Source organism: Fundulus heteroclitus, chromosome 12 (assembly GCF_011125445.2).
Source record: "Fundulus heteroclitus isolate FHET01 chromosome 12, MU-UCD_Fhet_4.1, whole genome shotgun sequence".
NCBI lineage: Eukaryota > Metazoa > Chordata > Actinopteri > Cyprinodontiformes > Fundulidae > Fundulus > Fundulus heteroclitus.
The window spans coordinates 14,199,838-14,224,109 of NC_046372.1; the positions used below are offsets into that span (position 1 = coordinate 14,199,838).

Sequence of the window (24,272 nt, forward strand, 5' to 3'; positions counted from 1 at the left end):
CCTAAACCCCAAACGAGAGTCCTTGGAGCTTTGTGCCAATTGTAGCTCGATTGGGAAGAGCAGTCGGAAATTTGTGACTTAATTTCCAGCTTCTTTTCCAGCCGCATGTCAGGCACTCGACCCTGAGTAGCCTCCCAATCTGCATCTGAATGCGTGCGTGTCGGTGAATGCGACTGGGAGAACGGGGCCTCGCGTAAAGCCCTTTGAGTGGTCTGTAAGACCAGAATATTCCATATAAATTCAGTCTGTCGAGGAAGACGAGACACCTGAACCAACAGTGCAGACAGGCTGAAGGCCGTTATTAAAGCAATCAGCAGGGCCACGGGCGAAACAGAAAGCAACGCCTGAATTACATCACTCAGGCAATACATAAGTTCTGCTTTTTAAACTGAAATGCATCAGGTCTTCTGCGATATTTCAATTCATAGAAATCTACTTGTTCGAACTGAAGCATTTTTTTTAAACGCCTGGTTGAAAGCAAACATTTTTGTGCCTCCAGCTAAAGTGGAATATTTGGTTTCAGCTGGATGTGTATCAGGGTATTTTAGCAGAGCTGAATATGGTATAGTGAGTGAACCCAGATGTTGCTGTGTGTAGTTGTGTTCAAAATAACAGAATTGTGTGTTTTATTTAAGTGAGTAAAGCTGATATTTCCTTTGGTTACACACACAAAATAATTTGAACTCTTTACATACTGTTTAAATTTTTTTTTAAATGAACAATCTACCAAATAGGATATTTTAGATTGTTCAGAAAATATCCGCATCTCTACAAACTTTACTACTTGAACTAAATAAAATCCTTGTAGATGGAGATGTTCTGCAAATACCTCAGCCAATTTTTATTTGGATAGCCCATCATTTCTAAGAACTGCTTTCATATCAGTGTTGCGTGGAGCCAACAAACCTCTGGCACCTGTGAGGAGTTATTCCTGCCCTGGACAAATGTACTATATTCCACACTTCCTCTGCATTGCCTCAAAAACATGTTTGATGTCACCCATAACTTAACTATTGGATTTACGCAAAAACCCCGAACACACCAGCAACTGGTTTGGGACTGCTGTCATGTGAAAAGCATCAATTTAAAGGACATCTTCTCCTCAGAGGTGCATGACTTTTAAATATTTTTGATGTGTTCAAACATATCTGGGATCCATTTTATGTTGCTCAATTTCTCTTTAGGCCAGTCAGTTTTGTGCTTGCCATTATATATAAAAGGTTTTTTTGTAACAATAGGAATTTCTCCATCGTGAGATCAATAAAGCCTATCTTATCTGAATCTTTGGAGGCTTTTTACTCTTAGCTTGCCTTCCTTCACATAGGCATCTTCCAATTGTTATGAAACTTAAAAGTGACTATAGACCTTTGATCACCCTAGGACTGTTCATTGGCTGGGTCCTTGTCACCCAGCCAATAAATAACTAGAAAGATCCAGATCTTCAGAGGGATATACAGCATAACCAGCATTTAAATCATACATTAATATACAATAAATTAGAATATGCATTTCTAAGAGACTTGTTTGTCAGATTAAAAGTACCTTTTGGAAAAAACTTTTCCAAACATACTTGGAAAAGTATTTAACATACTTTTTATTAAGCCTCCATTCCTGCATGAAAAATATTTCTTTTTTTTATTGGGCTGATGCAATATTCTAATTTTAAATGCTGTGTTTTTGTTAGCTGAAGGTGGAAAAAATCATAACAGAAATAAAGGCTTTAAAACGTTATTAGTCTGTCTTAATTTATATAATGTGAATATCTTAGTGACATGAGTTACTGAAATAAATGAACAGTATTATTTTAATTTATTGAATATGACTGTATGCTACTTTTCTTTAGATAAAGGCCACCTGCTTGACACCAGATTTTGGGTCTGGTCTGATCTTAACTTTAACATATGACAAAACATCACACCAGACATCTTCGATATCTGCTATGAAAATCTTTAAGAACCAACCAGATAACCCCTGGAAAAATTAGGTTTGTTTTCAGTCGAGGAGAATCCTGACACAGGAGGGAATGCCTGCCCATTTTCTGCCAGGTTATGTGAGTGCAGCCCATTAATAATATGGCATAATGAAAACCCTGCAACCTTGGAAAATTACTCTAGGTTTATGTTGGTGAAAAAGGTTGACATCTTCCTTTAAAAAACACTCTTAAAAAGTGTTTAAGTCCAAAACCGGAAAACGTCCAACCAGAAGCCTATTCTTTAAATAACAGCTGTTTCAGCCATTCAAAAGCTCTGTTCGTACTTTACTTTATAAACTTCACTATTAAAGGGTAGTTTGTAATGTCTGGACAAGAAGGCAATACACAAGAGTTATAAGAAACAACTTACACTTTTCTTTTTTTTAAATGTAGTTTGAGTATATAGATTAAGACAAAAATAATGCTGCTCTTGTGTTCTTCTTCCACCACCTATTGCGTAACAAATTCTTACCCATCTGTTGGGTGAGACTTTTCTCTTTTGAAACTCATACTGGGCACAGCAAGGGTGTTGGGTGTGGGAGGACAGGTGCACGTGTGTTGCTTACCCAGGGAACTCATGCGTGCACGATAGGAGGAAGGCCAGCTGGTCGGACGAGGTGAGATGCTTTGGGCATCATGGGTCGTGCCACACATGCGGATGTTACTTTAACGTGTATCATTGCTGACCTTGTACACCGTTTCATTGTTTCTCAATCCTATAAAGCCAATACGGGACCTGCCGACGAAACAAGTACAATCCATGGAAGCCTCACCCCTTTGCAGCTGACAAGACTGAAATGTTCTGCTGCTGCCATCTTGGTGCAGGATAGCAATCCCGCAAGGATCTGGTGAAGTAAATACCTCAGTTCCTTCAGCAGTCTTTGGAGGGCAGGTGGTCATAATGTTATGCCTTTTGGTGAATATATATCCAGGAAAGGACCGATATATTCAAGCCATTTCTTAGAATTTTCCATTGTTGTCACTGTTACTTGTCACACACTCATATTTATCCTCTAATGAACTACAAATCATGTTTTCTTTGTCCAGCTGCAATCATTTGTTCAATAAGCCATTCAGGCAGAGCTCATTCAGGAGCTCATTCACTCTTCAACAGATCTGCTCGGATTGTTATGAGTCATAGTGAGGCGACCCTGAGGCCAGAATATGAGTTATTTCCACTGTTCAGCTGCAGGAGAGAGATCGGCTATTATCTGATATAATAATTCAAATCACCTGATGAAACGGATACAGATGGGGAAAAATTAGGGTTACTTTAACCTATTGAAGCTTTTAGTATGAATACACTAAACACCCATTGTGGATTACTCATGGTTCCTATACCTTGTTAGTTTTTTTTAACCACTGCAGCCGTCCCCATCTCCCTTGTTGTTACTGCAGGATGTGGCTTTACATAAGCAGTAGCAAATACCGTTGTATTAAAAGCTGAGGTGACAACAAATGCTGTCAGCTGTAACACCATTAAACAAAAGAAGGAAAGTAAAAACACAGCAGCACAGCTAGCTGCTAAAGGAGGCCAGAAAAGCAAACGATTTTATCTCCACGATCATTTGGATTCAAAGGTTGTAGGATTATTTTTTTTTAAGCCATATTTTATATTTTTGGTAGGTGTAACTGTTTTTGGAATATTATTGCTGTACATCGACTTTGTTGTACATTGTTGTCCAATGTGCCTTATAGATTTTGAATGCAGTGTTTAAAGATTAAAATGAGTGAAAAATAGCCATCATTATAAAAGTTCCTATGGTATAATTAGTTGCTTCTTTATAATGAAGAGCATTAAGGATTAAATACTGTACATTCAGAGCCCAGTGTAGCATCTTTTATGGACTCATGCATGCTTGGGACAATTGTAGTGCACACTATGATTTGTTAGTTTGTAAAAACCACTTCTAGCAGCAATAACATGAAGTGGTTCTTTTCTCTATGACTCAGTCTCTTTGACATTATTTTGGCCAGTCTTCTAAACAATGTTATCTAAATTCAGTGAGGTATGCATTGCTCTCCTAAATCCCCATACAGCTTTTCTAATGACGGGAGCCTTAATTGGGCCATTGCAGCACATTGATTCTTTTCCTTCCGAGGCATCCTGATGTGGAGTTTCTGCTCTGTATGGGATCATTTTCACGTGTCATGACCTAGTTTGGGCAGAGTTTGAATTGTGGGACAGATGGCTTCACATTTGACTAGAAATCTTTGGTATAGAGAGGGGTTCACGGTTCTCTCAGTGACCGCAGGATGCTTTGCTGTGGCAGGAAAACAAGCCCAAAATGACGATGCCTCCAATCACTTCTTTGTTCAGCTACTGTTTGGCATTGAAGGTTAGTTTTAATTTGAACAGCCCCCCATCGTAACTGTTACCCTCTTATACACCGGAGTTGGCATCAGAATAATGTATTCCTCTCTAATTTGAAATAATACATGTTAATGTTTTTTAATATTTTATATATGATTTAATATAGGAGTTATATGGCTATCTGCCCAGGGTGACATAACTGGGGGCGACACTAAGAACACAAAACCAGTTAGCTGTCAGTTGCACTTAACTTTTTGCTTATTTACAGTTCATGGGAAGTGATACCCGTGGCCTTCCAATTCTGTACGCTGAAGTTGGTGAGGATGGGGTTGTATTTGTAGCTTATCAGTCAGTGCAACATTAAATAGCTTTTTCCCCCCAGTTTTTTAAGGTCTCTGGTCAGGATTTTGTCATCTCTAGTTAAAAATCTGAAACATTTAGACATTTAGACATTTAGACATTGGTCATGTGCTGGGTTGCCAATGCTTACTTTCTTTGAGTGAGACTCAAGCTTTTGCTCTGTTTCTCCCTCGTTCAAGTCTACCCAGATAAATCTTGCTCCAGATAAAGACAGTACCTGCACTCAAAGCTTGATACAGTTTTAGACTGAGACAGCTAGAAACGCACATTAACAATGGCATTCGTCTCTCACAAAAAGTCCCAAAGTATTGACTTTGGGACTTTTTGACTTTTTTGACTCGTTCAAATTTTTGACAAAGTACGACTGACTAAAATGTATTTATTTATTTACACCAGGCCACACTGAGAAGTTACCAACTCTGGACATGTAGACGGCAGAGATTCTTTAAAATTCAGCGCAAGATTTATGAAACCTTGATTTTGTTGGTGAAACTAGAACAAAGAGAATATTTTCCAAAGCTCTTTTGGTGAAGCAGAGTGCAGACTGCTCAAAACTGGACTTGAGAATTGTTTTAAAACCGTTTGTGGTGCTTTAACTTCATGTGCAAAAAGCGATTTTTATTCCTCTAAAAAAATATCTAGAAAAATTAAAATTAGATTAATAAATTTTAGTGCTTAATGTTTAATCATAAATCGTTTTCTCCGTTCACCCAAAAACAGATCTGGAAATAACCTGATATTCTTATCTGAATAGTTTAAATAGATGTTACAATCTTTATTTGACTTTTACTAAAAAATGTCCCACGCTAATATAAGGACTTCACAGAAACTTTCATCAAACAGTAAAAAAAAAAAAAAAGCAACTATAAAGTTTAGCCTAAAATCACGGATCCAGAAATGTTTACATCGTTAGAGGGCTTTGCAGGAATAAATCTGCCATCCTCGCTAACTTTCTGTGTCGGCTCCCTGAGGAGGAGTCTGCGTCCCTCCGTCGGGGGGCAGCTGCAGCCTCTGTAGTCATCCCTTGTCTCCTGCGTGCGGTGGCCCGGCGGACGCTCCGGCGGTGACGAGGCCCCGTGCTGCAGTCCACGTCCACAGCGTGCGTCGGAACACACTGGGCCGCCGGTCCAATGAAATCGCTCGGCATATTGAGGTTGTCAAATCAAAGCCAAAGAGGAGGCGCCGTCCACGCCGTCGTCGGAATGACGTCATGCACAAACAGCTGGTCGTTGGCAGATAATCAGAAAAAATGTAGACCAGCAGAGCGCCTGAGACCTGCAGCCGGGCTGGAGCCCCCTCACAACTCGTTCGGCTTTTAACGATGTTGCAGCTGGAGCGTCGGGGCTCGGGATGTAGCCCCCCGAGGCTCCTCTTGCTTGTTTCCACCTTTTTCGGCGCTGTTGGAGGTGAGCGGACGGGGTTCGGTTTGTGCGCTGCCGCCGCCGCCGCTTTGATCCGCGGAGCTGTTCCTTTTGTTGGTGGTGCTGAAATCCTCCGAGCGGAGGCATCAGGACCGGCAGCAAGCGGCGGCGGCGGCTCCGCATCCCGGTTCTGGTTTAGTCCTCTGAGCATCCATCCTCAGCTGCTGCCTTTACAGCTGCCGGCTGATCATGAGATAACGCTGATTAAAGGGAAAGGGGAAAATATAGCTGCCAATTATGGTTTACTCTGACAAACGCTACTGAAGATGCGTCAGTTATGAAACTGACACGGGGAGGGAAACACATCAGACGGTTGTGTTGTTAACTTTCATTGTGTCTTTCATTTGTTTGTTATGCACTGCGAATTGCCGTAATGCGATGCAAATATGACTATGATCTTACTTTGTTTCAAATTTAATAATGTCCCCACCGATTTATAACCTAAGTGAACATAATTGATAAAGTAGGAGTCCTCTAATCAAGATTTCTCCCTATCTCCTAATATAGGCAAAAAACTGCATGAGATTATAATTACTTCTTTTTATTTTTCTGAGTGTAAATGCTCTGATTCTGTTTGGCATGCCCAGCCACCAACATGCCATTGCTAAACATTAAAACATCTGTTCTGGATTCTGGGACAACAACAAAATAAAGGACAAACTGTACTTTTCTGGGCATCTATCTGACAATGTTGCAGACTTGTTGCTGTTTTGCTCCATCAGTTTCTTCTAACTTTGCTGGAGACAGAAACCTGAAACCAGCCTATTCATTCTTATTTTCCAGGGTTTTATGAGTAATAACTTGGGTAGAACTACTTGTGTTCGCAGCGGATCTGTGCGAATGTTGTCTTTCAGAGCAGAAGGTCTAAAAATCATTCCGACATTGAGTTATCTTTAAGCCGACTGGTGGGTGTGAGCAGAACGTTTACTGCCTACCAGCACCACCACTACCATAAAATTATAACTATAAAATCAGCCTGGTTTTATATTCTGCTGCTAAAAAATACACACAAGTTTGCAGACACCCGTGTGAGGTGTTCTTGCATAAATCTCATGTTGAGATGACAAAAATCAGGATTATGTCTGTATTAAGCCTCTCTTCCAGTGTAAAAAAAAACAGTGGTAGGGAGGTGTTCCTTGAAAAGATTACCAAAATTCAGAAGCATGCTGCAAGAAAGCCTGTAAGCGCTCGGATGCTTTTATCTTCTGATGAGATGTCTTCATTAAGCCGGCAAACAAAACAAGCATGTGGAGATGTTTTTGGCATATTTACAGCTCTGCGTTAAATGGATCTTCAGTGTCACAGAGGCTTGCACTGTTTGCTTGGATTACAATTTTCCAAATCTTTCCCTCCCGCATGGAATGCATTACAAACCAATATAGCAATGTATTATTATTAAAATACTTTTTTTTTAACGTATATCATTTTTCACTTTGCCACGTCTTGATCATTAAGATTTAACACAAGATTGTGACTGCTGCAAATGCAATCTCACATATCTGAATGTTTTCTGAGCTATTATTCCCTTGTCATTACTTTATATAGACAGACTGTAAACATGCTGGTGGTTAGATATATAGACACACATCTGAGCCGCAGAATATTATTCCCACCTTCTTTTTGGATTTGACTGTGGCATCCAAAATAATGTTTGCAGCTCATATAAAGAGCTGACATTTTGCAATTAATTTTGCATGCTACAAAAAAAGCACAAATTGAAGAGGGATGGGCAGAAGTCTGAAAATGCTGCTGAAAAATGCTGTAAGATATAGATTTTCTTTTAAATATTACTAATGGCAGTAACCCGCAGGGCCTTGAAGAAATGTTCATAACATTTGAAGAGTTGTCCATTTTTGTCACATCACAACCACAAACTTTCTTGGGATTTTATTTTTTTCAATTGGGATTTTATTTTCAATTTTACATCGACCCAAAGTGGTGCATGAAAGTGAATCCAAAGGAAGGTAGTGCATGGTTCTCAAAATAATAAAAATCTGAAGAGCGTGACATATGTTTGTGTTCAGTCCCCTTTAATCAATTCTCTGTAGGTCCACCTTTCAGTGCAATTACAGCTGCAAGTGTTTTGGAGTATGTCTCAGCTTTGTAAACAATCTTTGTTCATTCGTTGTTGCAGAATGGCTCAAGCACAGTCAGACTGAATGGAGAGCTTGTGAACACAAATGATCAAGCCTAGCAACATATTCTTAATTCTAACAAGTGAACGTGCTTGAGCTGAACCATTGCCTAGTAAATCTTGCTGCATGGTTTGGGTTGTTGTCCTGCTGGAAGGTTGCATCCTCTAACAGGTTTTCTTCAAGGATTGCCCTGTGTTTAGCTTAGGGCAATTTTCTCATCAACTCTGGACAGCTTTCTTTTTCCTACTGAAGAAAAGCTTTCTCCTCTGCATGATGCTGCCACCACCATGTTTCACCAAGGGGAAGATGTGGTCAGGGTGATGCGCAGTTTTAGTTTTTCACACATACTTGCAATATCTTCTTCATAGCTGGTGATACCATGCAAATGGGACTTACAATGTTTTTTTTGTTTTTTTTAAATAATGGACTTTTTTCTTACCACTAACAAGTTAGATCCCTGAAATTCACAACTAAAAGTGTTGGAAGATTCTCCCTCCTGAGCTGTGTTATGTCAAGCTCCTCCAGCGTGACCTTAAGTCTTATGAAAGGTGCTTGTAAATAAACCTTGTTATTTATTATCGTTAAGTTATAACGATAATTTATAAAAAATTATTATTATCGTTAAGTCCCATAAAATACATTAAATTTAGTGCTTGTGGTATGACCAAATATAAAGACGTTCAAATGGTATGAATACATTTGCTGGACATTTGTTAAAACAAAGTTTCCATCTCAGCTTGTGCTATCTCTCCTTGATGGAAGACTGTTATTTCTTGATGATGAGCTAATTGTTATGATTTAAAGAACACTTTTAGCTGTGTAATCACCGTCCATTGGCAGAGTTGTTCAAGATGTGGAAGGACAGGCAAGTTTTTGTCTTTCAAACATATTTATTTCACTCTGCTGCAGCATTTCATTTACTTTTAGATGTTTTAGGCGTGACAAATGAAACCTTTTCTTATGTGTGTAATTGGTTAAGTAGAAAATACAGGGAATATGCTGAGGAGTCCACCAGTGTAAGTGTCAAACTTATCTTTTTGCACTTTTGTCTTTGACCTCAGGCATTTCCCCCCCAATGAAATCAAAGAGCAAAAAGGAATTTGACTGTGGAGAAGCTCACACATAATGCAGAAACTCCAGAAAAGGCTGGCACGAGAGAAAAGTAGACAGTTCAGAGCTTTGTATGGGATTAGGCTTCAGCTTTTGAGACCAAGTTTGCTCTGCCGTTCTCAGTTTCCACTTTCTTTTTCTGTCTTTAGTATTCAAAGTTGCCTTCAGTTACTGTAGGTGAGAATCTGTGATCGCTTTGAGAATTGGTTGTAGAGCGAGGGGGTGGGAAGAGCAGAGAAAGGCCATTTCTGTATTTTTTTTTTTACACAAACATCAGATAAGCACATTCAGCAAAACCTTTTACTTTATACATCTACAAATCAGCTTCTTTTCAGCATACAGGGTCACTTTTCTTCGCTGTCTTCTAACAATAAAGAGGGACAAATGAACACTAGTAAAAATATGCAGCTACAAATGAGCACATTAGTGCAATGAGCTTACTTACTGTACTGCCTCAACTCCTAAACCTATGGGGTTTTTCTTTTTCAATACATCCTCAGAACATTTGTGCCAAATCTGATATTTTTTCCACGAATTGCAATTTTGCAATTCGTGGAAAAAATAGTGGAGCAATGTCGTCTATGGCAGTGCAATTGCAAGATGTAAAAACAGACGTGTGCAAGCACAAGGAGAGGGTGTTATAAATGGAAAACATTCCCCTCAAATGAAAAAAATCAAGATGCCTCATCGCCGTTCCCATGGAAATCTGCTACCTGTGCTGCTGTTTATGTTTATGATAACGCTTTATTTGCTGGTGTGGCAATTAACTGACTCACACGTGGTTACCCGTAGATTTTGCCCACCCGCAGGGTGTGCTCGGTGTCAGCCCAGCTCATGTAGGTAATGTTGCAGACTTCACCTGCCAGATGTTGCATTTTTATGTGCAGAAGCCTCTGTGGATGGAATCCTAGGACTTGCTATTGTGCAGGATACTAACTAAGTATTTCCATCTTGTAACGTTCTGTGAGGAATCCTATTAGAGCCAGACACGGAGCTGATGCCAAAAGATTTATTAAAGTGGAAGCTGGGCAGTCCAGGCAAAAACAAAAAGGTACAGAGCTGGCATCCAAGTAAACCGGAAAATCTTGGGCAGACTCAAATAACAGAAATGGATCAAAACAGGTGACAGACAGGTAAACAGACTGAACAGAAACTCTGGATTGTTCTTACCACTGACGGAGTAAGTGGAGACAAAGCAAGACATCCTGGCAACAAACAGAAAACTAAGGTGGGCTTAAATAGGTGAACGGAACAGGAGAACAGGGCGGGACTAATTAACAAAAACAGGTGGAGGTGATAAAGGGAGCAACAGACTGATAAACAAAAACTTAAGGTAAGAAATGAGACTAAACAGGCAAGGGCTGAAATAAACTAACAACAAAGGCCAGATAACAAAAACAGGCTAAGCATAAATCTAACACAAGAAACAGAAATAATTCTAAACTGAAAAAATAACCAAAACCACAACAGAACATTACAGAGCCCCCCCCTCAAGGGCGGATTCTAGACGCCCCTATGTCTCTACCAAGAAACTAAATAAAAGTCTGACCGGGTGGGTGGAGGGGGCTACAGGCAGGAGGGTCAGAAAAAAGACAAAACAACCAAAACAAGAGACCAAAACAGAAAACAACCCACATCGGGCGAATCCAAACTAACAGAAAACTTTCAAAACAGTTCCCTGAACAGAGAGTCCGGCGGTCGTCCCGGCGGACGACCCCAACGAATCAGGAAGTCTGGCGGTCTTCCCGGCGGGGGGCCTCTGCGTGAGAGGCTCTCCGGCGGACGGCCCCGGCGTGACAGGTTCTCCGGCGGACGTCCCGGCGGACGGCCCAGACGTGACAGGTTCTCCGGCGGTCGTCCCGGCGGACGGCCCAGACGTGACAGGTTCTCCGGCGGTCGTCCCGGCGGACGGCCCAGACGTGACAGGTTCTCCGGCGGTCGTCCCGGCGGACGGACCAGACGTGACAGGTTCTCCGGCAGATAGCCCCGGCGTGACAGGTTCTCTAGCGGACGACCCCGGCCTGCTAGGCTCTCCGGCGGACGTCCAGGAGGCCGTCTACGGAGCAGGAACCTCGGAGACCGGCGGCGGAGCAAGAATCTAGGAGGCCGGCGGCGGAGCAGGAATCTAGGAGGCCGTCGGCGAGGTCTGGAGAGAGAGAAGACAGAATCCGGCGCCGGACTACAGGGTAGGGAAGGCGTCAAACTCAAGGATGCGGAAGGCACCGGGCTATAGGCTGAGGAGGGCGCCGAACTACGGGCTGAAAGAGGCGCCAGACTAAAGACTACGGGAGGCGGCGCCGTGTTAGTGGCTACAGGCGGCGGCGCCGTGTTAATGGCTACAGGCGGCGGCGCCGTGTTAATGGCTACAGGCGGCGGCGCCGTGTTAATGGCTACAGGCGGCGGCGCCTGGTTAGTGGCTACAGGCGGCGGCGCCTGGTTAGTGGCTACAGACGGCGGCGCCTGGTTAGCGGCTACAGACGGCGGCGCCTGGTCACTGGTCCCCGGTGCGGGAGCCTGGCTACAGGCGACTGAAAAAGGAGCCTGGCTACAGGCGACGGACGGAGGAGCCTGGTTACAGGCGACGGACGAAGGAGCCTGGCTACAGGCGACCGAAGGGGGAGCCTGACTACAGGCGACAGACGAAGGAACCCGACTACAGGCGACCGAAGGGGGAGCCTGACTACAGGCGACAGACGAAGGAGCCTGACTACAGGCGACAGACGAAGGAGCCTGACTACAGGCGACAGACGAAGGAGCCTGACTACAGGCGACAGACGAAGGAGCCTGACTACAGGCGACTGAAGGGGAAGCCTGGCTACAGGCGACCGAAGGGGAAGCCTGACTACAGGCGACCGACGAAGGAGCCTGGCTACAGGCGACTGAAGGGGAAGCCTGGCTACAGGCGACTGAAGGGGAAGCCTGGCTACAGGCGACTGAAGGGGAAGCCTGGCTACAGGCGACTGAAGGGGAAGCCGGGCTACAGGCGACTGAAGGGGGAGCCTGGCTACAGGCGACTGAAGGGGGAGCCTGGCTACAGGCGACTGAAGGGGGAGCCTGGCTACAGGCGACTAAAGGGAATGCCTGGCTACAGGCTGCTAAGGTGAGAGCCTGGCTACAGGCTACAGAGGCCACAGGGCTACAGGCTACAGAGGCCACAGGGCTACAGAAGACCCCGGGCTGCAGGCTTCAGGAGACCCCGGGCTGCAGGCTTCAGGAGACCCCGGGCTGCAGGCTTCAGGAGACCCCGGGCTGCAGGCTTCAGGAGACCCCGGGCTGCAGGCTTCAGGAGACCCCGGGCTACAGGCTTCAGGCACCAAAGTCAGACCCTTAGCCACCAGGAGTCTCAGAATCAACTCCTGGAGGGTCTCAGAAAGAGACGTCCAATAAAGTCTCTCCCAGAGCTGGCTGTCCATGAGGGCTATCTGGGGTCTGGACTTGTAAACAACACCATGAGGCTTTAGGTCTCCAGGGGGTCCCGGTTGTTGAATCCCTTTCTGAGGTCCTGGGTGCCCGAAGAGCGAAGGATCCCCCTGGGTTCCCACGTCGCAGGTCTGTGACGGACCCCTCTGGGTACCAACGTCGCAGGTCCGCGACTGACCCCTCTGGGTTCCCACGTCGGACGTCAGCGACGGACCCCTCTGGGTTCCCACGTCGGACGTCAGCGACGGACCCCTCTGGGTTCCCACGTCGGACGTCAGCGACGGACCCCCTTGGGTTCGCACGTCGCAGGTCGGCGACGGACCCTCCTGGGTGCCTACGTCGCATGTCGGCGACGGACCCTCCTGGGTCAACTTGTCGCTGGCCAGAAGAATCAGGTCCTCCTGGACCCCCTCATAGGGCTTGACAGGAGCCGAGGCGTCGGTCAGGCTCACGGTGAGAAACCCAGAAGCCGAGGCGTCGGCCGGTCCCCCGGTGACAGACCCAGAAGCCGAGGCGTCGGCCGTTTCCTCGGTGACAGAACCAGAAGCCGAGGCGTCGGCCGTTTCCTCGGTGACAGAACCAGAAGCCGAGGCGTCGGCCGGTCCCCCGGTGACAGAACCAGAAGCCGAGGCGTCGGCCGGTCCCCCGGTGACAGACCCAGAAGCCGAGGCGTCGGCCGGTCCCTCGGTGACAGAACCAGAAGCCGAGGCGTCGGCCGGTCCCTCGGTGACAGACCCAGAAGCCGAGACGTCGGCCGGTCCCTCGGTGACAGACCCAGGTCGGCAGTAGAATGTTCTGAGGGCTGACCTATAACGCCCCTCCACCTCCTTTAATCTCTGCTCCAGCTCCTCCGAATAGTGGCTGAAGAGAGCCTCCCTTAGGCGTTTAATGAGGGGAGCAAACGTCCTTATCTTGTCCTCCAAGGATTTGTAATCAGCCTCTTCAGGGCCACTAGGAGGAGCTGTGGGCGGATTCGGACAGGGAAGTGGAGGACCCCGGTCCACTGAACAGGAAGCGGCCGAGGACGCCGACGAGGCAGCCGGCGGAAGCTGAGAAGCTACGGCCGATCGCTGCTCCGAACGGCTGGAGGACTGGTAAACAGGTCGCCGTCTTCTCCTCCGGTGGCGGGATGGCGGGCTTGGCGGGGACTCCAATCTCTCCTGACGAGACGGGACCGCCGACGCCCGCGGCGATTCATGCGCCTCACCGTCAAGAGAAGGGAACGGGATCGAGTCCAGAAACAAATCCGGACGGAGCTTCCGGATCACCTCCGCGTCGACCTCCAGGAAGACGTCCGGATCTGGAAGGCACCGCGGTGAAGATGGTCGAACGGAGAACTCCGGTGAGTGACTTATGAGGCAGGGGTGGGGGGGTGGAGAGTCTGTCTGAGATAGCATAGCTCCTCCAGAACGGAAAAAACGTGTCGGCTTAGGATTCATTTGACTGGCCAGGATGTACTGTAACGTTCTGTGAGGAATCCTATTAGAGCCAGACACGGAGCTGATGCCAAAAGATTTATTAAAGTGGAAGCTGGGCAGTCCAGGCAAAAACAAAAAGGTACAGAGCTGGCATCCAAGTAAACCGGAAAATCTTGGGCAGACTCAAATAACAGAAATGGATCAAAACAGGTGACAGACAGGTAAACAGACTGAACAGAAACTCTGGATTGTTCTTACCACTGACGGAGTAAGTGGAGACAAAGCAAGACATCCTGGCAACAAACAGAAAACTAAGGTGGGCTTAAATAGGTGAACGGAACAGGAGAACAGGGCGGGACTAATTAACAAAAACAGGTGGAGGTGATAAAGGGAGCAACAGACTGATAAACAAAAACTTAAGGTAAGAAATGAGACTAAACAGGCAAGGGCTGAAATAAACTAACAACAAAGGCCAGATAACAAAAACAGGCTAAGCATAAATCTAACACAAGAAACAGAAATAATTCTAAACTGAAAAAATAACCAAAACCACAACAGAACATTACACATCTACTGCTTTAAAAGCCATTCACACCCTGTGATCACAAATTTGGCTGGTTTAACCTTTCTGAAAGCAGTTTTTAACCTTGTTGTTGTGGACATATGTGGTAGAAACATCATATTTTCCTGTTGTGTCCACAACTATTATGCATTCACATGTATAAATTAGAATCAAATTGTTGCATTCTTTCACAAATGCTTTAAGAAAAGTGAAACTCATGTTCTAGATTCATAACAGAGTTATATATTTTAAGTGTTTATGTTGATGTCTATGGTTTACAGCTAATTACATCATTTTGTATATTTCAATTGTATTTTGATGATTTGTCTTATGTGAAGAGCTCCAAGTCTTTGAGGATCGAAGGCATTTTCGATCACCAATAATCTTCAGCTCCCTCCATAGGCTCTCTGTCAGATACAAGTCAGGACTCGGGCTGGTTCACTTAAAAACATTATTATTATTATCGCAGTCAGAAGAAGTATATTTTTTAAAATACATTTTTTAAAATCTAAATATACCAGGGGTATGACTAGGTTTAGGCTAAACTTTAAATAGGCTTCCCACTTTGAAATGAATCACTGAAAAAATACACTTCTTGATAAAATTCTAACGTACTGAGATACACCTGTAGTACTGACACATTATGCAACAGTATTTTTTATCTTAGTTTATTACAAGGTGAAAGCCTCAAAATCAGACTCATAGTCTGACCATTCAGAGTTAAACTTCCAGAGGAGTCCAGAAAGAGTTGCCATTAGTCACAAGTTTCTTTACACCCAATGCCACAAGATCAGTTAAACCTTTTTTTTTCAGAGGAACATCCTCTTTAAGGAATAAACTGAAATTCAATCTGAAATTCAGATAAGTTTAAAAAGAATAAGTCTTTTTCTAAAGAGGAATTCAGGAACTCTACCAAATTATCAGGTTTCACTCCAATTTTAATTGCATTTACTGAAGTTAAGTGTCATGATGGTCATGTTAAATTAACTAAAAACATAACTGCAAATGTCATTGGGCTCTTACAGTCATAGAAGTGTTAAAACCAGATTCCTCTGGCTCCTGGAACTGAAGCCAATGTGCTTTGCAAGAAGTTACCTAGTCTGAATGAAAATTAAAGGAGGGGTGTCCTAATTGGGTCATTCTCTTCATCTGCTACAGCTTCCTGTGCATTCCTGACAGCCTCCCCTGAGTGGAGGGGTGTTGGAGGCAGAGCTGAAGCACAGCAGAGAGGGAGGCACCAGAACAATGTAGCTTTTTAAATCTTCATGCTACATCTTCTTATGAGGAGATACTTTACACTCAAAAGGAAACTAACTGTTGGAAGAGAACAAGCTAGACAAAAAATAAAGACATTTGAAAGAAAAATGTTATCTTTACACATACTTATGTCTTATGTACAATATGACTTATGCTTATCATGCAGAACATTAACCCGTTTTGTCTTTCTGCACTTTGTAGATTAATACAGTGGGAGTACAAAAAGCTGGTTAATTAGTCAGGTTATCTGCACAGGTAGCGCCTGCACTGCAGTCTACTACTTAGCCCTTGTTACTCGCCAGCTGTAGTTATAAAACCCTGTCCCCGTATCATGATGTTGTCCAAATTGAGACAACTTGGTTTTGAGACTACTGCCTACATTCAAACACAACCAAAAAAAAAAGATTTTTACTTTGAAAGTTTCAACAATAGCGCCCGTGTGCAAAAGTCCGGAGGATGAGATAATGAAAAAGATCAGAAAATAAGAGGGAGAAACATTTTCCAGTGCAGCCATTTGGAGGGCTTTCTGCCTGTACAACCGGCAGAAAGAAAAAGGCTAAGTGAGTTACGTTCTATGCCTCCAACTGTGGCTTCGGTTCACTGTGCCAGCAAAGTTAATGTCCATTAACCAGACTGTCAGGTTTATTGGTTAAGTGGCATGTAGTTAATGGTATGCTTTGTACACAAGCTTGTGTTCACCTCAGTGAAAAGTTAGCCAGTTTGTCCGGATCTCTATTACTAAGTTAGCTTGCCAATCAGTTGCTACAGGCAGACTTTCTTTAAATGTTTGCAACAATAATTACAATATATTCATTAAAGCAAATGCATTTAAAAAGTGGCTTCACAATGATTTGGTTTGAGCTAGACTTAGACAGACTCAGGTTAGGTGGTCTTGAGTACACTACCCTATTATAAATGTGTGTGTGGCACTTTTTTATTTTCAGAAGTATGGCTGTCTGTGTTTTTTAAAGAAATTATTCCAAATAGCTGAATTTGTCTTCATAGTGACTGAGGGTAAATCCTAGTTGCTTTCTTTCAGCCAGCTGACAATTAGCGCACAGCATTGGTTGTGGCAAGGGCAACTCTCTATGCTTCATGTAGGCTGAGAAAACTTCAGCACTTTCTCCGGCCTCTCATTAAAAAGTCTTTCAACTGTAGGACAGATTCTATTGATCAAATGAGTAGCAAAATGAATAGAAAATGTAGTTAAGTCAAAGACAAGGATAGATATAATGATTTGCGCTTGAAATAATAATTTTGTCCTTCAAACTTCGCTTTCATGGAAGAATCCTTCGTTTGCAGCAATTAGGGCCTTGGAGATCTTGTCCTGGCATTCAAGCTGAATTTGTTGGGGTTATCTAAAGAAATGTCCCTTCATGCTCCCTGAAGCACCACCCCATGAGTTGGATTGGCGTGATGGACACTTCTTACGCATCATACTGTCCATCTGCTCCAAGAACAACTCAATAAGGTTGAGATCTGATGACTGTGCTGGCCCCTCCATTAGAGACAGAATCCCACATTGACAAAGTCTAGACCGCATTTCTGATTATTTTAATGTTATTTTTATTAAAGAAAAAGGTTTGATTTAAAAGTATGAGGACATTTTGAACTGATCCTGATATTTTGAGCAGTATAGTACAATTTTACTAAATAAAATGTATATATTTATACATTAAAAAAGTGGAACCAAAGTCAAATTCCTTTTTTTGGTTCACAAACTTGCAGAATAAAGCTGATTCTGATCTGTGTCCTCCTCCAGCCTCGTTTGACACAGTTTGATACGTTGACCCTTTTATTTATTATTCTGATTGAAGATGCAAGGATCAGATGAGCAGCTATTTTACTGTAACCATTTCAGAACACATGACTACCTCAAACCTACAATCTCTGATTCACAAGTCAGGACAGTCCTCCTGCATACACCTTTACTCCTACAGCAGGTGAAGAATGTATTTTTTGTCTGGAAGAGAAAAGTATTCAAGCGTTAGAGCAGCAAGACGTCGAAGCTTTTTAAAGTCCACGCAAAGTGCACTTTTTTTTTCTGGTTCCAGTCTCCTTTTTTGCATTTTGTGTCAGAATTCTTGAAATTGAGAAAATAAAGGCAAGGCAAGTTTATTTATATAGCAAGTTTCAGCAACAAGATGATTCAAAGTGCTGTACATGAACAGAAGAACAGTGCAGACATAGGAAAAACAAAGGAATAGGCTAAGTAAATCCTTGACTCGACTTCTTTCATACATTAAATTCAGAGCTTAATTGTTTATATCCATAAAGCTAAAGCTTGGGGTAAAAGAAAAATCAAAGCAATCAAGAATAAAGACAAGCCGAAGCCATATGGGGGACATATAACTTAACGGAACGGTTACTGATGTGTATTCATTTGCTTTTGTTTACCGCAGATTGCCTTTTTGTGACCGATTACTTCACCCGTACGCCTCGTAAGCTCAATGCTTTCAACTCATTCGCCAGTGTGGAGCTGTTCCACTTCAACGTGCCTGAAGACACAATGATGGCCGTCTGGAACCTCATCACCTTCAAGGAGCAAGGGGGCACGTTTGGGGACAGCTGCCCGAACCGCAATGTGACAGTGTAAGACAATGACTTCAGAGTCCTCTGCCTCTGAGGGGAACGGGTGGATAATCATAAGCCTTTTACCTGTGGGCGGGGGGCTGGTTAAATCTGAGCAAGGTCGACTGTTACCAGCAGCTCAGAATCATAGGAGCTGCTATAAAGACATTAGCATCAGGCTTTGGTAATGCTTATCTATTTCTATTGTAGTTTATGATGAGAGTCTACATTTTTTGTGTGTCCTTTTGGATCTTTTAATAAAAGTGATAGACAGTGGTGTTCAGGTTGAATTGTTCATATTTTATCCAGACGCCATCTGTGCTCACACAGTAGAGGCAGTGACACGAAAAGGGATTTTCCCCCCTTATAGATTTTGTTCTGATTTGCTTTACTTTCACATTTAAATGCTTTACATCATTAGACAATATATGACCAGTGGAAAAAGCTATCCAAACGCACCAAGCCTATTTGAACATGTAATTGCCTCCCCTGTTAATTCATAAATTAACTGGTATTAACCAATTTTAAGCGATCCATCAAGCCCGGATTTGAAATTTCTTAAATTAACCAATTTTTTTTTTTCCAGAAGGTGTGGCTCATGTTACATTTAAAAGAAAGAACATCATACCAACAGTCAGGCATGGTGGTTGTAGTGTGATGATCTTAGGCCTGCTTCAAGACGTGGACGACTTGTTGGAACCATAAATGTTGGTCTCTACCAAAAGATCCTGATGGGAAATCCCCAACCATCAGTTTGTAACCTTAAGCTTAAGTTCGCTAGCAAGCAACTCTAGCTGAATCGCTCACAAAGACAAAACAAAAGGTTTGGATTGGCCTAGTCAAAGTCTAGTCCTAAAGTAGGTTGAGAGGCTAGTTGAACAAGCTCATGTGGCTAAATTAAAACGATTTTGTAAAGAAGAGTGGGCCCGACTCTTTCACAGCGACCTAAAATACTCGTCATTGTAAATCCTTGATGGGAGTTGTTGTCACCAATGGCGGCACAGCTAGTAATTAGTTTTAGGGGCAATTACTTTTCCATATAGGTTGCTTTGGATAGTTTTTTTCTCCTTTAAGGAATTAAAACGTTTGATAATTGTAATTGGTGATTACTTGTCTCTTATAAAGATATGTTTTGTGTGAGAACAAAGCAAAACCAGAACCAATCGGTACAGGGCAAATACATTTTATATCTGGGTGTTCCCTGTGTTGTTCATGGAAATATGGCTTAGTTTGAATTGTGGCTTTGCTATTAATAGATATTTCAGATCGGGAGCTCCTCCGGTGATCAACCCCCTTCACACCCGGTTCCCTCGGGATACGGTCGTCCCGGGGTCCTTTGCCGTGACCCTGACCTGGACTCTTCCAAACCGAACAACCGGAGCGTTCAACGTGACCAGCCCTCTCCCTGGAGACTGGTTCTTAGCTGCACATTTACCCAAGGATGAGGGCAAGATCTCAGTCAAGGTGAGCCCGGGCGTTTATCAAAGCTAACTGACTTCCCAGAGCACCGCTGACAAACACACGCTGTGGAGAAAAGGATCTGCCTTGATATAGACACCGCAGACAGACGTCGCAGTCTCTGCAGCTTTGCAGTTAACATGGCTGAAACGCAGAAATCTCCCATCCAGCGTTAGCTTTTTCAAAGCAGGAAATTAAATGCTTGAGTCACTCTTATGTTGCTCATTACTCATCAGTGGTGACTGGTAACATAATTTTAATGAGATCAACTACTATTTTTTTCATGCTTGCTTAAACCCCTTTTATGGATGAAATGAATAAAAATGTCAGTAGGTACCAGGATTAGTTTTCCAGCTCGTCGTGCTGAGCCAATAGAAGCAGAACAGTATCAGAGAGTTTTACTTCATCTCATCATGTCCTCCTGCTTGGCTGCATAAACGCCTGCTGATTTCCATTTCAAGCAATTTATTTGTGACCAGCACGGTGCTCCGTTGTGCTCCCTCTGTTGTATTCACTGGCTGGCAAAAGTGCACCTAGAGTACACAACAATCAAAAATATCGTCAGAAGTTGCCATCGACATCAAATGTACAAAGGAATTGGTTTTCTTTGGCAGGCGTCAGGGATGGAGGCCACCATGGCAAAAAAGAAAAGTTTTACTCCGTATGCATGGAAATACAAAAACTTTGTTTATTGAGACTGTTTTCAAGCCAACAAGTTGCCTTTAGCTTCAAGAACAAATTCAAGAAGTGCAGGCAGAACAGGGAGGGTGCAGACTACACTCCAGGGACAGAATAGGCAGTGTTTTAGTTGTTGTTTCCCCAAATTACAGAAATTTCTGTTGCTTGCAGTTGGAAGTTGGAAAACTGCTTCTGTGAAATATTTGACTTAATCTGACTTCAGAAAGTACTTATTATGTTTATTTAAAATATTTACCTTTTTGTCAAAATCCTATTTTTTTTTCCATCAAAATGTGTTGTACCTATTCCATCATCATTGCCAACAATGTCTTTAATCTCAAATGTTCTCAAAATAATGTGTCAGAGGCCAAAATTGTGTCCTCAAAATGGGAAAGACGGGGGAACATGTCAGTAAAGAAGGGGAAATTAATTGTACTTGATCTCGAACTATTCACTACATTCAAGGCTGATTGTGTTGATCTTCGAATGTTTAGGATCTGCCTTCTAGTACTAATGATCGTTACCCCTACTGTACTGTGCTGAGCAAGAAATAAATATTTAGATGATTAAGCTATTGGGAGAGAAAATTAACCAGTTTCAAGTTGTATTTATATGTGATCCCACTGTTTTTTTTTGGACATTTATGAAAATACTGAACAAATCGTTTCTCAGTCCCAAACATTGACAAAACTATTTTATTCAGATTAAGCTTTATTTATTGCTCCATGGCAATTTTTTTTTTTTTTTTTTTTTTTTTTTTTTTTACAAAAACAGTGACTTTCTGTCATACATTTCCCATGAGCAAAAGGGAGCAGTAAGAAGATAAAATCTTATTTTGTCCACCCCTGGTCAAAAAACGCACACCATGCAGCCAGTCACACGCAGCGATGCACCGAAAACGACAAGTGTGGTTGTATAGTCCAGGTACACAGAATGACATAGAGCCAGAATTAAACTCTGTAAAACTACATAGGTTACCGTAGTAAGTTACATTTTTAATGCAAAAAATATGTTCCTTATGTTTGAATAAAAACATGCTTATTTATTATTAAATAATATTCATATTGGGTAAATTTGGCCAAATCAGAAGGCCCAAATACATCAGTAGAAATAAGAACAGGGGCTCAAGTAGCTCAAATACCTTTAATAATAGCCTCCAGCTCCTACTCCTAGACATTTTCGTCGATTTCCGTGAGGGGACTGCGCTGATACATCACTTCATGCAAAGAATTGTGGAAAACCTAAAGGGTGCTTAGCACCGGTAACGGATGTCACGGGGTTCCTAGGCAAACTAGCCACAGGAGGGAGTATACAGTCTACTTTTCCTACCTCCTTCCTTACTGACTGCTCTATTCGGACAGCACTTATCATGGCGACTGCTGACGCACTTCCGCTTTGGCTAAAGATTCCTGACTCTATCAGGGTATTCGGACAGAGCCAGGCTCGTCTTAGGCAGTGGTTCTCAAGTACCCCTGCCCTGCATGTGTTAGGTTTTTCTTTACTGGCACACATCTGACTTAAATGAATGGGTGATTAAGAGGCTTCTGCAGCGCTCGATGGCATGCAATCAATTGAATCAGGGGAGCTGGAACACAGACACATCTAAAACATGCGGGACAGGGATACTCGAGGACCGGGGTTAGGAACCACTTTACTAAGGGAGCCAAGCCAAAGGAAATTATTCTTTGAAAAGAGCTGAGTCGCCTATCATTATGCCTTATCCATGCTCAGAACGTTGCTCTCCTGTGATTGCAGCTGTATCTGCTCCATCACCACTCACAGGATTGACATAGCCATTACAGTTTTTGTGATTGAATCCCCAGAGTGGTGTCAAACCCCATTCCTTGAGGACCGGTGTCCAACAGGTTTTAGATGCGTCTTTGCTTTAACACACCTGACTCAAATATTTGCTCATTAGCAGAGCTCTAGGGCTTGACTACATGCTAGCGAGGCAGTTTAGCCATTTGCTTTGGGTGAGTAGGACAAGGGACACTTCTAAGGTTGCAGGACACTGGGTTGGAGTTTGAGACCACTGGCGAACACTTTCATAAATGTAGGAAAACAGGTCAATTAAACCAGACTTCCATCATAAAATCTCTAACAGCAATCAGACATTGTGCTGCATGAGTTCCAATGGCTGAACAAGTCTTTGAAAACCTAAAACATTAATGCCCCATTAATAAATTGTGCACAGGAAGACTCTTTAGGTGCTGGAACGATGTGCAAAATTTGTTCACACCACCAACTGGTAGAAACATCTTTGAAGAGCCACCGAAAGATAAGACAATTAGGAGACTCAGAAATGAGCAATGAGTTTAACAAAGATCTTTAAGGGTGCATTCATTGCAGCAATATTGCATGAGATTGCTCAGGTACCGAAGACAAACAGACTGGAAATTCACCGTATACCCTCGAGTTGACCCTGAAAAACGCACAGCCTCCTAGGGCATGTCTCAATGAAGGCGTCAAAATAATGCAATTAGGCAGGATTTCTTCAGGGAGTCTTGGTGCTTTATGGCTCGAATGGAGTTTAACAGAACAAAATAAAATAAAAAAAACAGGATAAACCGCTCTCTATCCACATCTGCTTTCAATTGCAGATGGTCAAATTTAAAACTATTAAACCCGATACAAAGCAAAACAACCTGACTTGAAAAATCCATATAGAACAAGTCTTAATTAAAACCCAGCTTTCTCAAGACGGCGTTTGCTGCTTGGACGGGCTGTAATAAATCAAGAGGTCACCCTGGCAGCTCCTAGAGTAATGACACGCCACAGTAATTGTTGCTTATGCACACGGGGGTTAGTGATCAGGTGACGGGAATGTAGGACCTCATTTTGCATTCACACCTGTCCCTTTGAATCCAGGTTCTTCTTTTCTTTTTCCAAACACATTTCCGAAGCGGATCGTGTGTGAAAAAGAACGCACGGTCTCCTGGCTTTTAAGTCATTCTCCGTGCTTGGCTCATCTCATAGCATTAATGGTTCAGAGCAACACAAATGAAATAGTGGGTGTGCATGCTACGCTGTGTGGCGGAGAGGAGGAGGACAGAGTCATATTAATCCAGGAGGCTGACAAGCTTAATGCACACAGTCCATTAGAGAATTTCTGGCCTCTCTGAATGATACCTAATCTTCTCTTTACCAGGTTTAGAGGAATATTAATGAGAAAACCCCTGAAATACCGACTGAAACTGCCGGCTTGATGTCGTTTCAGGGTCTTTCTGAGGAATGCCAGTATCTGTTCCAACCTCAGCTCATTGTCCAGAAGCTGATTGGGATTTCGGTGCTTTATCCCGGATACTTCATTGACCAGATGATCCCAGTCCATAACAGATCAGCACTTTACAAGTGAGTGTTTTATTTTATGTGATCTTAAAAAAGCAGGAGCGAGGATGGATTGTGTTTTCCGGCTTTAAATCCTGCAAGCAAATGATCAGGGTTCCCAATAATGCGCTTCATCCTGCTTTTGCTGAAGGCAAAAGGATTAGGTGTGGTGTAAAAAACAGGAAACTGATTAGTTTGTTATTTAAACAGTTATTTAACGTGTAGATATAGTTATTACTGACTTACAGATGATTTTGTAAACTTCTTTT

At 43.0% G+C, this 24,272-nt stretch overlaps 1 protein-coding gene across 1 annotated transcript in view; it reads left to right on the plus strand.

The window, feature by feature from the left end:
- Nucleotides 1-5,921: 5,921 nt before the first annotated feature.
- Nucleotides 5,922-24,272, plus strand: part of tmem8b (transmembrane protein 8B) — a 70,506-nt gene continuing 52,155 nt past the window's right edge. Inside the window, exons 1-4 of the mRNA XM_012865664.3 lie at nt 5,922-6,052; nt 18,372-18,561; nt 19,797-20,004; nt 23,894-24,027. Of these exons, the coding sequence (XP_012721118.1) occupies nt 5,968-6,052; nt 18,372-18,561; nt 19,797-20,004; nt 23,894-24,027 (617 nt within the window). The 5' untranslated portion in view covers nt 5,922-5,967. The remainder of the gene's footprint in view (nt 6,053-18,371; nt 18,562-19,796; nt 20,005-23,893; nt 24,028-24,272) is intronic.